This window comes from Agelaius tricolor, unplaced genomic scaffold (assembly GCF_023055355.1).
Source record: "Agelaius tricolor isolate 1412-34295 unplaced genomic scaffold, bAgeTri1.0.p SCAF_11, whole genome shotgun sequence".
NCBI lineage: Eukaryota > Metazoa > Chordata > Aves > Passeriformes > Icteridae > Agelaius > Agelaius tricolor.
Genome location: NW_027269271.1, coordinates 24943215 through 24957708, shown reverse-complemented (window position 1 = coordinate 24957708; position 14494 = coordinate 24943215). Strand labels below are relative to the sequence as shown.

The window sequence follows — 14494 nt, the reverse complement described above, 5'->3', positions numbered from 1 at the left end:
TGTATACCTTTGCCTTCCTTTGCCTTGTTCATTTCCTTCCACAGGCTCCTTTCTTTTGTTAATCTCTTCTGAACTGTTATCCCTGTAACCCTGAAGCTGCGTGATTGATACAACTATAACATAAATAATGGCCAAAGTAATGCAATTTTTTTCAGTATTGCATATTCTATTTGCAATTTCAGTGTGTTTGTTTTTCTTTAATGGAAGAGGCAAGTTAAAATTGTAAATATTTATTTTGTTTATGAATTTTATGTTAATGAACAAATTAAAGAATTTAATTAGTTAGATCTAATTATTTATTTATGTAATTTGGTCATAACTTGTGTGAGCCCTTTGGGGTGTTACTCCTGTGCTACAACTCGCTGACCCCTGTGCTGGGGGTGGACGGCTGCACCCTGGCAAACCCTGCCTTGGCAGCAGGTGCAGCTAATTGATAAACTGGCGAAATATGAATTACGTTTTCCTCGTGCTTTTTCTCGAGAGGAATTAATGACTCTCAATTCCAGCACACAGAAGCGATGCCCGCCTTCCTCTGGGCCGTTCTCGGTGCGGAGCGACACGCCCGGGTCCCGCCCGAGCGCTGCGGTGGGGCCGGGGGCAGCACCGCATTCCCCCGGTGCCCTCCCCTCCCATTCCTACCCCATCCCCGCCGCCGGCGGAGGGCGGGCGCTGCCGCAGCCGCTCACCTGCGGGGGCGGCCCCTCCGCCCGGCCCGGCCCGGCCCGGCCCTGCCCGAACATGCGCCGAGGCTCCGGCTGCCGCCGCTCCACACACACCATGCGAGCGGGCTGCGGCGGCCGCCGGGGAGCAGCAGCAGCAGCGCCAGCCGTGCCCGCCGCCCTCCCGCCCTGCCCTCAGCCGCTGCCCGTCGCGACGCCTCCATGGACGCCCGGCCGGCCGGCAGCGCCGGTGCTCGGTACGCGGCTGGGGCGGGCCGGGGGGCCGGGCCGGGGGTCGCCGGGGGCAGCGCCGCCTCCGCCGGGCTCTGGGGATGCTCCGGCCCGGGCGGGAGGAGGGGCCGGAGCGGAGGGTCCGGCCGCGGGACGGTGTGAGGGCGGTGGGGTTCCGGGCGCTGCAGCCGCTGAGGGCACGTCGGGCCCCCGGGCTGACCCGACCGCCGCTCGGGGCTGGGGCCGGAGCCGCCTGCGGCCGTGGGCCGGGACCGACCGGGCCGGGACCGACCGGGCCATGCCGCGGACCGCTCCGGCCACCGGGCTGACCCCGATGTGGGCAGGGACCGTGCCCACCTGTGCCGGCTGAGCCACTGCGCGGGCACAAGCTGGTTCTTGCACTTTGAGGGGGTTTTCTTTTTGCTTAGACAAGAGCATCAGCTTGAGCTAATTACATACCTGCGCAGCAGCCCTTCAGTAGTTATATGCAAATTGCCTTTGGGCTTCAAAGGGTTGCTGAAGAGCGTGCCATGCCTGTGGAAGACCAGGTCCTTTTGCTTGAGCTCCTGTTTGTGCAGCTTGCAACACACCTTGACAGCGAAAGGCTGTTCTTTACCCTGTAACTCAATATCCTCTTGCTCACCCTCAAGAGGCAACTGCAGGTGGATAACTTTCTCCATTCCAGGTGTGCACTCCCACTGCCCCTAAAATACATAAACTTCCCTTGTGTGTGTGTGAGAGTTGTTTCTTCAAAGCTGAATCAGTCTGCAAATAACATTCTTCCGCCATGATGATGGTGTGTTAAATTTTAGACGTGGCTTCGTTCAAGGTCAGCTTGTGGATTCTGTATTTGACATAAGACATTTATAATCATCTGTGCAGGAGTAGAAGCTTTTAAAAGTGCAGTTGTTGGAGAAGTTTGCTGCTTAGAAGAATGGTAATGGCTCTGTTCATGGTTCTTCATCAGGTGCTTGGAGCAGTGGTGTGCTCTCTCTGGCTGCACACTTTCCCTTTATCTTAAAGTTGAAAACAGCAAACATTTACCTGAGACTTTATTTCTGCTGAAGAAACCATGATGGGAAAAACCATTTCCTGAACTTTAGATTATAGAAGCTTTAGTACAATAGTGCCTTTTGGTGGCATTGATATTAATGTTAGAGTTGTTACAGAGATCAAAGAAGGTGGTCTAGTGGCATTTAAAGCAGCAAAGTCCTGTGGGATTTTAAAATCTAGAGTGCTAGACTTGCTAATGGTCAAAAATGACCTGTCTATTAGTATTTATATATATAACCCCTACCTGGAAGTACTTAGGGTCTGGTTGGATGGGGCTCTGAGCAACTTTGCGTAGTGGAAGGTGTGCCTGCCCACAGCACAGGTTTGGAATGAGAGAACCTTCAAGGTCCTTTCCAGCCCTGTGAATTCTATGATTCTGTAGTTTTTAAGAGCTTTATATAATTTTATTGCCATGCTCTATCTTGATAATTCTTTAACGGATGGCCCAGCAATTTTAAAAATATTTTTTAACTCCAGGCTGGAGAGGTGGGCTGTGTGTTTGTAATAATGATGTTAAATGATACCATTAAATGACCTCCAGGTGCTGTGTTTGCACTGACAGTAGCAGCAGGCTGAGGGACTGCAGCTGCATTGTGTTTCAGGAAGTTCTGAGCACGGGGAACAAAGTGTGCAGAAATATTTAGAAGCAGGAGGGAGCTGGGTGAATTTTCCAGGTTGGGCAGGCTGTCCCGAAAGTCCGCGTTACTGAAGCTGCTGGAGCTCTTGGTGCTGGCTCCTCATTGCCTTTCTGGAGCTCCATCTGCTGGAACCAGCTCTCCCATTCCAGGGTGATACTGCACTGGGACCTAAAGAGATTCAGGTGTTTCCAGTACTGTGCTACAAAGTGTTGAAAAGATCTATGAGGATTTTGGCTAGTTTGTGGGAAAAAAATTACTATTTCCTTATAGTAGCCCACATTTTACTTAAATCAGTCCTTTAAAATCCCAATGAAGCTCCCAGACAGTGTTTCCACAGATCTGAATTTGTGGTTTCTTTAGGTATCATGTGTGTTTTGGGAATAGATTATCAGATCATAGTTGGAGGAAAAATGATCTAGTGGAATGATTGGAACTGAAAAATAAACAGGTATTTGAGCAGGGGTGATGAAAAATGACCTCCCATTTTAGAGATTTTCAGCTGTTGTCTTCAACTTGATAATAAAACTTTCAGTCATCTGTTGTGAAAAAGCAATTGTCAGAAGAAAGTCTCAATCTTAGGATGGTCATTCAGATACACTTGACTCGATGGCTGGAGCCTCAGCTGTATATCAAACAGAATGCAGTACTGAATTTGGATGTCATTTTACGTTTCTTTCTAACTAAAATTGCCATCCTGAATGGATGAAATCTTCTCACTGCATCTGCATTACCAACCTTGTTTCCTGTCAGAAAGGGAAAAATTGACAGAAAGATCCCAGTCTCACTGAATCTGTCAATCCGAGTTCAGCATCAGCCTCACTTGTTTTGGTTTACTTTGTTTTTTCTCTCAGGTGGTTTGCTTAGTTGCTTTTGCACTCTGAAATGGAAAGAATAATAACTATTTTCTTCTTGAAGCCACTGTGCTGAAGAATAACTCTTCAAAAAGGCCTTGGCAATGCTGAGTGCCAAGGCAACTTTCTACCAGTACTTCTTTTTCTGTTCTCGAGTATTGATTCAGTGGGCAGGTTCAAAGAACTGTAAAGGTGTATTGAAGTGCCATGCTTGAATTTTTACTGAATTGGAGAGCAGGTGCCATTGTTAGTGATCAAGGTGCTGTGAAGTATGCTTTGCAGGTGACTTCTGAAGAATAAACTCAGGCTGTTGGAAGCTCTCAGGGAAACATAATCTGTAATGTCACATAAAGCAATGATTAAAGGCAAAGCAGCAATCCCCTATTTGTTCAAGTATTTTGTGTCATTCCTATATATTATTTCTATGGGAGCTTAAGATGCTGTTCAGCAGTGGAATGATTTTAAAAAGCATGATTTTTTTTAAGTTGCAGCAAAACATGTTACAGAGTAATTTATTTTGAAAAAACTTTGCTTAGATTTAATGAAAAAAAAAAAACCAAACACAAACCCCAAATCCAACCAAATGAAATAAAACCAAACAAGGAAGCATTTCAACTCACATGAAGTACTGCAGGAAAATGCTTTTTGGGCCAGAATGTGTGTTTCATCCTTTCTACATTGGTCAACACACTGAAGTCTGAAAGAAGTGAAGTGTAAGTCAGCATAAACAAGTACAAACCAGACATGCCCAGGTAGCTCTCTTGTTACCTAGCCAGCCTTTATCATTGCTGATAAGTGCAGAATCCAACCAAAAGAGGGAATTACCTGACTTCCCTTCCTAAGCCTCACCCAGTCTGATTTCAGAAGTAATACAGATCTCTACCCTGACCTTGCAGTCCTTAGGAAAAGCAAATCTCACAGATTTTGTCTGGCTTCTTACCATGAACACAGCAGAGTAAGTTTGCATTTTGCTTTATGCTTTATTTTTTTTGTTTGCTGGGTACCTAAATGTGCTCAGTACCATTGCATGGTAGTGGTCTAGTGCAGCTCTTGATGATTTTTTTTTCTCATTAATTTTAGTGAGATGAAAATTAGACCTTTAAAAATTGAGAGTAACCATGTCAGAAGTGTAGGTGGACCAGAGGCAGGAAAACTGAAAAGTCAGAGGACTTAGAAAAAAGAGCAAATGGGTATTATAAGGTTGTCTAAAGACCCTTAAAATCCCCAAAAGGAATGATATCAATCACACATACCCTTCACAGTGACAAAGATTGTAGATCATCTGAATTTAAAAAGAGGAGCTATTAAAGCTTGCTAAAATTACTGTGGTGTGATTTATGATGAAAATTTACTCCTAATTGCAGCAATATTGTTAATTTCTGTAATGCTGAATATATTTGTTTTATTTCAGTGTTGATCCTGTGTGAGGTAACCTTTTCCTTGAACATTCCAATAGATCAGTGGTGTTGCAGGATGTTTGGGCTTATTTTTGTAATATCCCAGACTGGATTGTGTGTCTTTTTCTATATTTTCATTCTGTCTGATGCAGGCAGTTCTGCTGACTGGGAGGGCTCACCCACGGTGGTGCATTTCACCCTCTGAGCAGCCATGGCAGCACAACAAGGAAAGGGAACAGTAGAAATGACACCCCCGACATTTTATTTGTCTGAACAAACCTATCTTAATGAATTTATTGCACTGTTTGCCCATTCAAATACAGGATGAGAACTGTGAGCCTAATGCAAACTAGATCCTGCTTGGTCCAAGTTAAACATGATGGGACCAAGGGCAGAACACGATTCTCTGCCAATTCCCTGGTCTTTGTGCTGCTCACTGCACTGCTTTGTCACAACCCTTTGATTTGTGAGCTTTTGCTGGAATGGAAGAGCTTTTTAAAAGACCTTTGACATTGCTGAGGCATCAATAACTCAGTGATTTGAGAGCTGAATTAACTTCAAAAATAAATGGTGTCATACTCCATGTACAACTTGAAATACTATGAATTCCAGAGTTGTATCACTGTTGTGTCTCTATGCAAAATATTTGGAGAACATGAATATTGAAATCTTTCCAGTTACTTTTGTTGCTGAAGTAATGGCATTTCTGCAGCACTGAGGAGTCTTAGACATGGGCCAGAAAAGTGTTCAGGAACACAGAAAGATAAATGCTGAGGTATTAACAGCTTGGCACATAGAACAGGAAGGGATATGGGAGAATTAATTTTCTTGCATTAACTTACTTGCTTTTGAATTATGAAGATATTTCTGTATTGTCTGAAAACTGAATAGTAACAAATTATTGTGAGAACTGCTTATTTGTTCTTTTCATGCAAGATTATTTCTGATCTCATGTGGGTTTGGAAATGCTTGCAGAAGAAAAGAATTCTTCCCAAGTGTTGTGGTTTTTGTTCTCTTTGAATGTTGAGATTTTTTTCAGGCTGACAACTTGTATTGCAGTGTTGCTCAAAGTCAACTATTTAGAAAAGTAGTAGTGAGTTTAGGAATGATGTGGAGAACTGGAAAAGGTGTACCCTGCTATCTCCTGATGTCCCTGTGATTATCCAGCATTAGGAGGACAGAAAATGGTGTCATGGCAAGAATTTCCATGTTTCTATATCTTTTTGAAAACGGGCAGTGGGAAGGACATCCTGGTACCATGGAATGTGAACTGCTGAGCCTTTGCACGACAAAGGGCACAGGGGGGGACACAGCAGGGGATGAAGACCCCCAGACTTTTCCCTGCTTAGACTGTGAGGGGATAAAAACCTGGGGGTTCCTTTGTTCAGAGTCCCTCCTCAGAGGCACCAGCTGAAGCTGTTATTTTGTTATTGCACCAAGATGAAATAATTTGAAGGATTGAGACATCTGAGACTGTTATGGGAAACTTGAGGCAGAGCCTGTGTCACTGTGTGGGATGTGCAGCTGTGAAGGGGCTTTGGCCCCAGCTCAGGTGATGGGAGTGTGACTGCCAGTGGCTCCTGGATGCTCAGACAGGGAACTTTCCTTAACGCTGAAACTGAGGCCTTTGAAATGTGCTTTGGGAAGTTCCCACGTCTGGGAATGACTGAAGTGTTAGCACTGGTGAAGCTTAAATGGTGTTTGATTCTTTGTATTTTACTCTCCTCCTCCAAATGAAGTTACCCATGCACGCAACCGCAGCTGACTTATGCAGATAAGGTAGATTTGGCAGAGAAATGCATCCATATTTTAGGATATCACTGATTTAACTTGCTTTTAATGTTTCACAGTACTGAAGGAGCTCTTGAATTACTATTAAAAGCATTACTACAAAGGCACAAACCTCAGACTTACCTTTCTTTGTAAAGTTCTGGCAATTACTGAGGCTGAGTACTTTAGAATTTTGCACAGTAAAAGGTTCAAGATGCTATTTTTATTGAAGAAGTCTGTAAACCCAGTGACAAATCACAAAGCTTATGCACTGCAAAGTCATAGTAAGAAACCAGCCAACATCATGCAGACAGTGAAATAAAATTATGCATAAATATGGTAACTCCCATGCTCAAAAATCGTGTGTCTCTTTCCTTTTGACAATGGAAAACATCTTTTTTTAAGATGCTTTACTGTTCATTAGTATTCCAGATTTTAGTTTTGCTTATTTCTGCTTATTCATTTTGTTTGATACTGCTGTTGACATAGAAGGGATCTGGTGCTTAAGTAAAAGGGGCATTGCCTGGGATATTCCAAGGACCTGTGTTTGCAGCTAGAGACAATGGGGATGCAGCAGAGTAAGGAGAGCAGTTCTTGCTGCAACTCCCGGGATGTGCTGTGGTTGTGATTTGTGAAGCAACCCCACTCGTGGTCCCTGGGGCAGAGGACAACGATTTCATGAATAACAAAACCACAAGAAGAACCGTATGACTGTCCTTGCAAAACCTGCTGCCCAAAAGCAAGGAAGGAAAGAACCTTGTAAAACCAGCCGGGAAATGGCCTAAATGTGGAAATAATTCAGATCTGAGTTTTTTACATTTGTTTTCTTTACTTAAAACATACGTGTATGTGGGGAGGGGGAGGTTGCAGAGTGAAGGTTGTCTGAGCATATAGTTGTTTCTAGAGAAGTAGTTTTCAAATAAAAACCTGCCAAATCAAGTCTTGAAGAACTTGGCAGAGACAGCTAGAGCCTTCACCATACAGGGCTTTAAGGACTATTTGGAGAATACAATATTAATTAGAAATTGTACAAACATCTAGTGAGAATGATGAAAAACCTTTGCAGAGTAGCCTGTGATCCTGCCATGGAACCAGCCAGTTAATTTTGGGTTGTAACCAATAGTTATTTCCTACTAGGGAAAAAAACCCCAGTAATGTCTTTTATCGCCTGCTGCGGCCCAGGTACACAATGCTGTTAGGAACATGAAATGGAGTCATTATTGGGGCAGCCTGTGGATCTATTACAGTAATTTTTCTACCAAATGCAGCACAGGCTTTTCTGTACAGGATGCCATAAAATCAGCAAGAGATTTAATCAGGTATGTTAATGGATTCAGAGTACCTTCCTGGAATTGTCCTTTGCTAGTTTATCATTTTTGGGTCTTCCTTCTGCAGTGTATGTCTTCATTATTGGTTCTGCTTTGGGTAATCTAGCAAACAGATAATTTCTGCCATTAGATGCTCTTGGAGAAACTAATTTATGTAAGTAGATCATGGCTGATCAACTTCCACAGTCCAGCTCTTGTAATGAGTGGAAGGACTGGTAATGCTGCTTGTAGTTGTGTGCAGGGCTGGTACAGCTGATGTGCCAGCAAAGCAGTTCAGGGGAATTCACTGTTGCATTTTGGGCAAAATCAGCCAGATGCACTCACTCCCCTGATTAAATTGTTAGTGCCAACTCGCCTCATTTTCCATGGCATTAAAGAGAGATTGTTACAAAGAGCGTGTAACGTCTCAGTTCCTCCCAAAGGTACAGGAACTAACGAGAAGCAGCAGTTTGGCTGCGGGGTTGGAGCCTGTTTTGTGGAGAATCCTTGCTGGGAAGAAGCACTTGCTTGTGTTTCTCGCCTGCCTGGTTCTCACATTCACAGCAATTACTGCCCGAGTGCCGCCTGTCAGCTGCTCTCGTTTGGCTCTCCGTTCTGGTTCGCAGCTTTCTGATGTGGGCCACTGCCACATGCAGTAATTCTTGTTGTTTCAGGTCTGTAATTACAAGGGGATTTGGCTTCTGCCTGGTTTGGACAGGAGGAAAGGTGGCTGCTGCTGCTGCTGCTCATTCCAGACAGGTCTGCAGATCAGAGATGGGCTGGCAGCCGCCAGCCCCTCCTACGCTGGAGGTACCCAGCTGCATTTGGATCCCGTGGCACACGAGCCCCGCTGAGGCACGGCCTGGCCTCCGGAGCAGGGTTTGTAGGATGTGGCCGGTGCATTAGCGGTGCTCCCGTTCCCGCGGCAGGGTCCAATCGCAGAGTGGTGCCGCAGCAGGCGCTGCCCTGCGCTCCCCCCGGGGCTGTCGCTCGCAGCTGGCTCCGGAGCACCGAGTGCTGCCGATGTTCGAGCCTAAAAGCTGTGAGTGGGCTTACAATGACTATGTCAGAACGCGCAGGACGCTCAGCAGAGAGGTGAGTAGCAGCACGCAGCATTTTGCGTTTGGCTTAGAGGCAGTTCTGGTCCTGCTGTTGGAAGCAGGAGGAATCTGCAGCCCACTGAAGCATGACTAATCAGTTTGCTAAAATGCTGAGCACCCTCGAGCCTAAAGTATTTCTGCCCTGTTGTTAACAGGAGCAAGTGATGGTTCATAGCATTTATGTGAGGTGTGTATTTTACCCTGGTCTTAAGCCCTTGACTTGGGAGCTGCATCCTGTGGCAGGTTTCCTTGGAGTATGAGGGAAATGTGCTGCTTGTGTTGCTGCTGCTGCTGTGGGTAGCAGTGTGTATTGTTATTCCAGAAAAGATGCCAATAATTACAGTATCTTATTTCTGCTTTGAGCTTCAGCAGTGGTTTTGTTCTTTGTCATCTTTCTGTTTCAAAGGAACATTTTGAAAAGGTTTATTTGTATTGAATGGGGCAATTCTGGTGCATGACAAGAAACGAAAAAACAAAAAACTCAGGTAAAATGCTAGTAAGTCTAAATATTTTAAAACAGGTGAAGGTGTGCTTTATTGTTAAATATGTTACTTGGTTCAGGGACACAGATTTAAAACCAGGAAGGTAGGAGTTTTAATACAATAAGCAATAATTGACCAAGTTTTAATTATTAAGCAGGGCTCAGAATAGCTCAGAGCAGGCAGACATGATATTGCATTTTGTATGAGGCGGATGCCAAAACTTGGTTAATCAATGCTTGCAAAGCACTCACAGAGCGTCTTGGGTGCAAAAGGATTTGCAGTGTAGCTGAAGTTGTGATAACAAAGCCACTAGGAACAGTGTCACATAGTGTTTCTCTCAAATTTAAAGTCCTGCTTTTTGTATATATAAACTCTTTATTTCTTTGCAGTCATTATTTGTGAAACCAAAACCAAACCACTGCTGCAGTGGGTGGTTATTACTGATGCTATCTGCTTGTGCTGTGCTCCCCTGCCTTTTCCTTAAGATGTTATCAGGACTTTGCTTTCTGGTTTTCCTTTCAGCATTCTGTGTTGTGCTACTTTTTAAGGAACTAACACAGTTTCTAAGTCACAAGATATATCACATTATTTAGAGCTGTTCAGAATCAGGAACATGGTGAAGATTTGTTTGTATTTTGGAGGATGTTTTGTACATGCTTGTATACAATATACAATATATTAGTGCAGTGGAGCTCTTTGATCATTAGATGCAGATGTTTCAACTGTCCTAACACTGGCTAGGTGACCTTAACTTCATTAGTGCAGGGCTTTATTGTTTCTTTTGTAGATTTTTTTTTTGTCCGGCAGTTCTGGTGGTGATGAACTTGGGCCAAACTAACTCAGCTGGTCTGTATTATCCTGTTGCCAGTAACCCTAAAGACCAGCTGAGAAGCCTTGTGACAGGTCAGGCTGACATCTGAATGTTGTAAAGGAGAAAAGTACAGCCAGAGTAAGTCACTGAGAGTCTTCTGACTTTGAGATACCACAGTAATTTATTCTGAGTGCAGTGGCACTTCTTAGAGACAGTGACGTTCCCACAAATATGCACAATGGGAAATTGTAACCCACCTGTGAGTTTGTAGGGATTTGTTGCTCAGGCACCACTCTGAACATGAGCTGAATGAAGGCAGATGTTCCAGCAGCAGTTGGTGTAATATTCTGATGCAGATTGACAATGTCTCATCCTTAAAGTGATAACGTGATCATGATGTCACCAGCTGGAGTCTGGCAGCCTTACAATGAGATGTGCATTGTCACCCAGTGCTTCTGTGTTTTTGGTACCTGAGCTCATCAAATTGCTGTGCTCCCACATGGCAAATTCACCATGTCCAGGTTCTTACCACAAAGTATGTGCAGTTTGGTTTGGCTTTTTTTCAGAAAAAACCTTCAGTCTCTTTCACATGTTACTTGGTGACAGCATAGTTTAAAAAAACCTCCAAAACCCCAAATCCACAAACATAATGGCAGTCACTTTTACTTTTTGCAATCACTTAAGATAAAATAGTAGGTTATGCAAGGGAATAAATCTGGAATTGAGGAAGGGGGGTTCAAGTGCAGCAATAATGCACTGGTAGAAGGAGAACAGATGTGCTGAGCTTGTTATCTCTTCTGGCAGGTCATCTACGTCAGACCTCAACGTGGCACTGCGTGAATGTATGGCAGCTCTGGATTTATTTCTTAACAACAAGTTCTCAGATGCTTTGGCTTCTCTACAAGCAAAGTAAGTTGATAAGACTTCCTACTTTTTCTCTGTTTATTTGAGTTTGCTTCACCATCTCTCAGGAGATTTTGACCAGACAGCTGGTTCTCTCTTAATAGTTGATAAGTCAGTAGGGTTTTGGTTCAGAAGGGAGGGGTAAGTTAATGTGTTGAGTTTTGGGGAAGACTGATAAGTGCTTTACACTCGTGTGAGTAAATAAAATCTTGTTATTTACTCACACAAGTGTAAAACACTTATTTGTCTTCTAAAATTGATGTCCTCAGCTGTAATGCAGTATGTGATATTCTTCCTCCTGGAAGAGTAAAAACCATCTTCTGTCACATTTAATTTTTGTCTTCTTTCCCATATTTTTCTGCACATTGTGAGAATCTGAATAATTATAGTTATGTCTCTAAATGAGTAACTGACCATCATTCGAAGGTTTGAGAAACATTAGGTATCAACTCTTTCTTTGTTGTTGTAACCATTTGCAGAAACTTTCTCACAGCTTATTTTGCAATTCAGTGCTGTGGTCATGCACTCTGTTTCCTAATTATGTTGCAGCCCAACGTGTAATGAGTGGCCCAGCTGCAAGCAATGAGGTCATGAAATAGTTCCTAAAAATTGTTGTGTCTTTACAGTGTCTGTGATCTGTCATACCCTGTCCTGAAGTTACCTGTGTTCTTGGCTTGTTGAAGTCTGTGGTTAATTTAAATTTCTCCCCCACCCACCCAATTTGCTCCATTTATTTTTGAGCCACCAGCAAATTGCATCATGCCTTATTTCAGGACACTGGAATATGAAAGAAGTAAAATTCATAGTGTGAATTTGGTATACACCAGGAGTAACTACGATGAATGCTACATATCTCCTTTGCTGAGGTATTAGTCTCATATTTGATGCCAGAATCTGTAGTTTAGCCATGTAAGTGCACTCTGGGAAAGATTAATGATAAATTGTAGCATCAGCTGTTTAAGTAATGCTGGGTTTATTCACAGCAAAGTTGTTTAGCATTTATATATTATCAGAAGATATAATAAAAATGGTAAGAAGAATAACTGTATTTTCATTAAATCCTGACAGTAAAGCCTCTCTGCCCATCTGGGAAGGCTCACTCAGTGCTTAGCATAAAATAAGGGGATATTTCATTGCAGCAGGTTTCCAAAACACTGCAAAAGCTATGGGTTGTTTTTTTCTGTAAATCCATTTTTCTTCTGTTGCATATGGTTTTCATTCAGCTTTTGTTGGGCTCTGCAGAACATTATTTCATGAGCTGATTCTCTTTCTGTACCTGACTCTATCCCACACTGCAAAACCATTTTGAAACTAATTTTTCATTTTAGCCCGTTGTTATGAGGAGGCCCTTATTCCTGTTGCCTTTGGCACTGAAGGAAATAGAGACTTATGATCTTTGTGAGTGCAGTGAAGAAACAGGATGCTGAATTCCCCCACAGATGAAATCCATTATGGACACACTCCATCTCTTTAGGAATGAGAAGAGTTGGAGAGTAGGCACATGTGGTAGTCCTGAGTGTTTTCTTTCAGAGCCACCAGTTCCTCACTGTTCCTTTTGGATGTGCTGAGATTTGAAATTAGTTTTCACAGTCCATAAACATACTATCAATGTTTAGAGAAATGCTTCTCAGTTTTTACATGCTTGTGGAAAATTTAGTATCTTAGATTTTTGTGGCTCTAACGCTTCTGGTGTAGGAGATACTCTGCTCTGTATTATGTTAATGCAGAGTCACTAAATTACTCACATTTGACTTCCACAATAAGAGTATTTTCAACTAATTTGTACCATGTGAAACTGACAGCAGATTTGGCACAATGTGTGAGGCTTAAAATCAGAAGAGCTTTCCTAGAAGCTTAAAAATAAATATCTGAGGATGGTGTCTAGACTTGTGTTGAGGTAAAGCTCTTTTTTTCCTGTTAGAAAAGCAAATCCATCACAAAGAAAAACAAATCCATTATAAAGAAGAGATCTCATTTCATAGAAAAAATACATCTGGTGTTTTTGCCTCATGTTATGTAACTTTTCTTGTTTCCTGAACTACCTTTTAGCTTTTAGAGTCAGTTTTCATTATTATTAACAATCATTGTACAATAGTGGGTTCTGATTATGTTGTGCTTTCTGCGGGAAGTTTAATTAAATTTCTCTTTTATATGGAGTACTCACACTGCATCCAAAAACTCTTAAGAAATTCCCAAAGTTCAGTCACCAAGCACAGCAGTGATTTTCAATATGTAATGTGTTAACTGTTAACATGCATAACACTGAAACTGTCCAATCACTGGAGCAGGGGAAAAAAAATCTCATCTTCCTTCTCAGCCCTAACACATGCAGTAAATCCATTAAATGCTGACTGGATTTTAGCCCTCATGTAATTGCAAACAGACAATAATAAATTAAGGGTTGATTCTGGTGAGATGTTCCCTTCCTCTCCAAGACAAATGCTTAATATTTTAATAATTATCCTGAAGGAAAACATGGCATAATCACCTGATAGTTTGGTGATATCAGATCCATTGGGAGAGTGGTAAATAAGATAAATTTGTGACAGAATTATCTGGACCATTGGATGAAGAGCACCACATGTGTTGCTGCTTGCAATATTAAAGGAATAATAAGACAGTGATTAGTTCCAGGCAGTTGACTTTATTCTGAAAATAGACTCCAAAAAGCACTTGGTGTTATTTGGTGGAATATTAATTCTAGAATGAGTGTGCTTTGAAAGCTTTCCCTGGGAGCTGATCTCTCAAAGATCAGATGTGATTGTCAAATGGAGAGTGGTGAAAGAACAGGGGGAAGCACACCCAGGTAGAGTCAAGCTCTAAACAGTGAATGGATAATTATGTTCCTCAAAGCCTGGGTTAGCTATTTATTGTAAGGAATGTCATGAACAAGAGCAAGGTTGTTATATCTAGGGAGTTTCTCTTTTCTATACCTGAGGTCTGGAAGAACACAACTTTTACAGTCTTTGTAAATAAATTAATTGCAAGCAAAACCTAGCTAAATTGTTGGTTTCACCTCTTTGCTGGAAGAACTTAGCAGATTTGGAACTTTGGAAAATGGCTTTGGTTAAAAAGGCTCAGGGATTCTCTTGCTGAAGCACAGCTTTTTGTCTTGGGCCATCCTGGTGGTTTGTGCTAGCAAGGGAGCTGTGGTGGTGGCTGACTGGAGAGGTCCTTGCTGGTTGTTAACTTATTGCTACTGGGGAGTCCTGCAGGAAAAGGGTTTTTATCAGAAATGTTGGTTCATCAAATGTGAGCATTTCTGTGAAAGCCTGTGCCATAGGTCTAGTGG

At 42.7% G+C, this 14494-nt stretch overlaps 1 protein-coding gene across 3 annotated transcripts in view; it reads left to right on the top strand.

Moving 5' to 3' along the window:
* Positions 1 to 721: 721 nt before the first annotated feature.
* Positions 722 to 14494, top strand: part of TTC39A (tetratricopeptide repeat domain 39A) — a 51294-nt gene continuing 37521 nt past the window's right edge. Inside the window, exons 1-2 of one of the 3 annotated variants that reach the window (XM_071436712.1) lie at positions 722 to 916; positions 11104 to 11208. In XM_071436712.1, coding sequence (XP_071292813.1) covers positions 882 to 916; positions 11104 to 11208 — 140 coding nt within the window. In that variant the 5' untranslated portion in view covers positions 722 to 881. Of the gene's footprint in view, positions 917 to 8382; positions 8581 to 8628; positions 9002 to 11103; positions 11209 to 14494 lie in introns of those variants that run through there. The other 2 variants (XM_071436709.1, XM_071436710.1) reach the window with 2 other exon arrangements.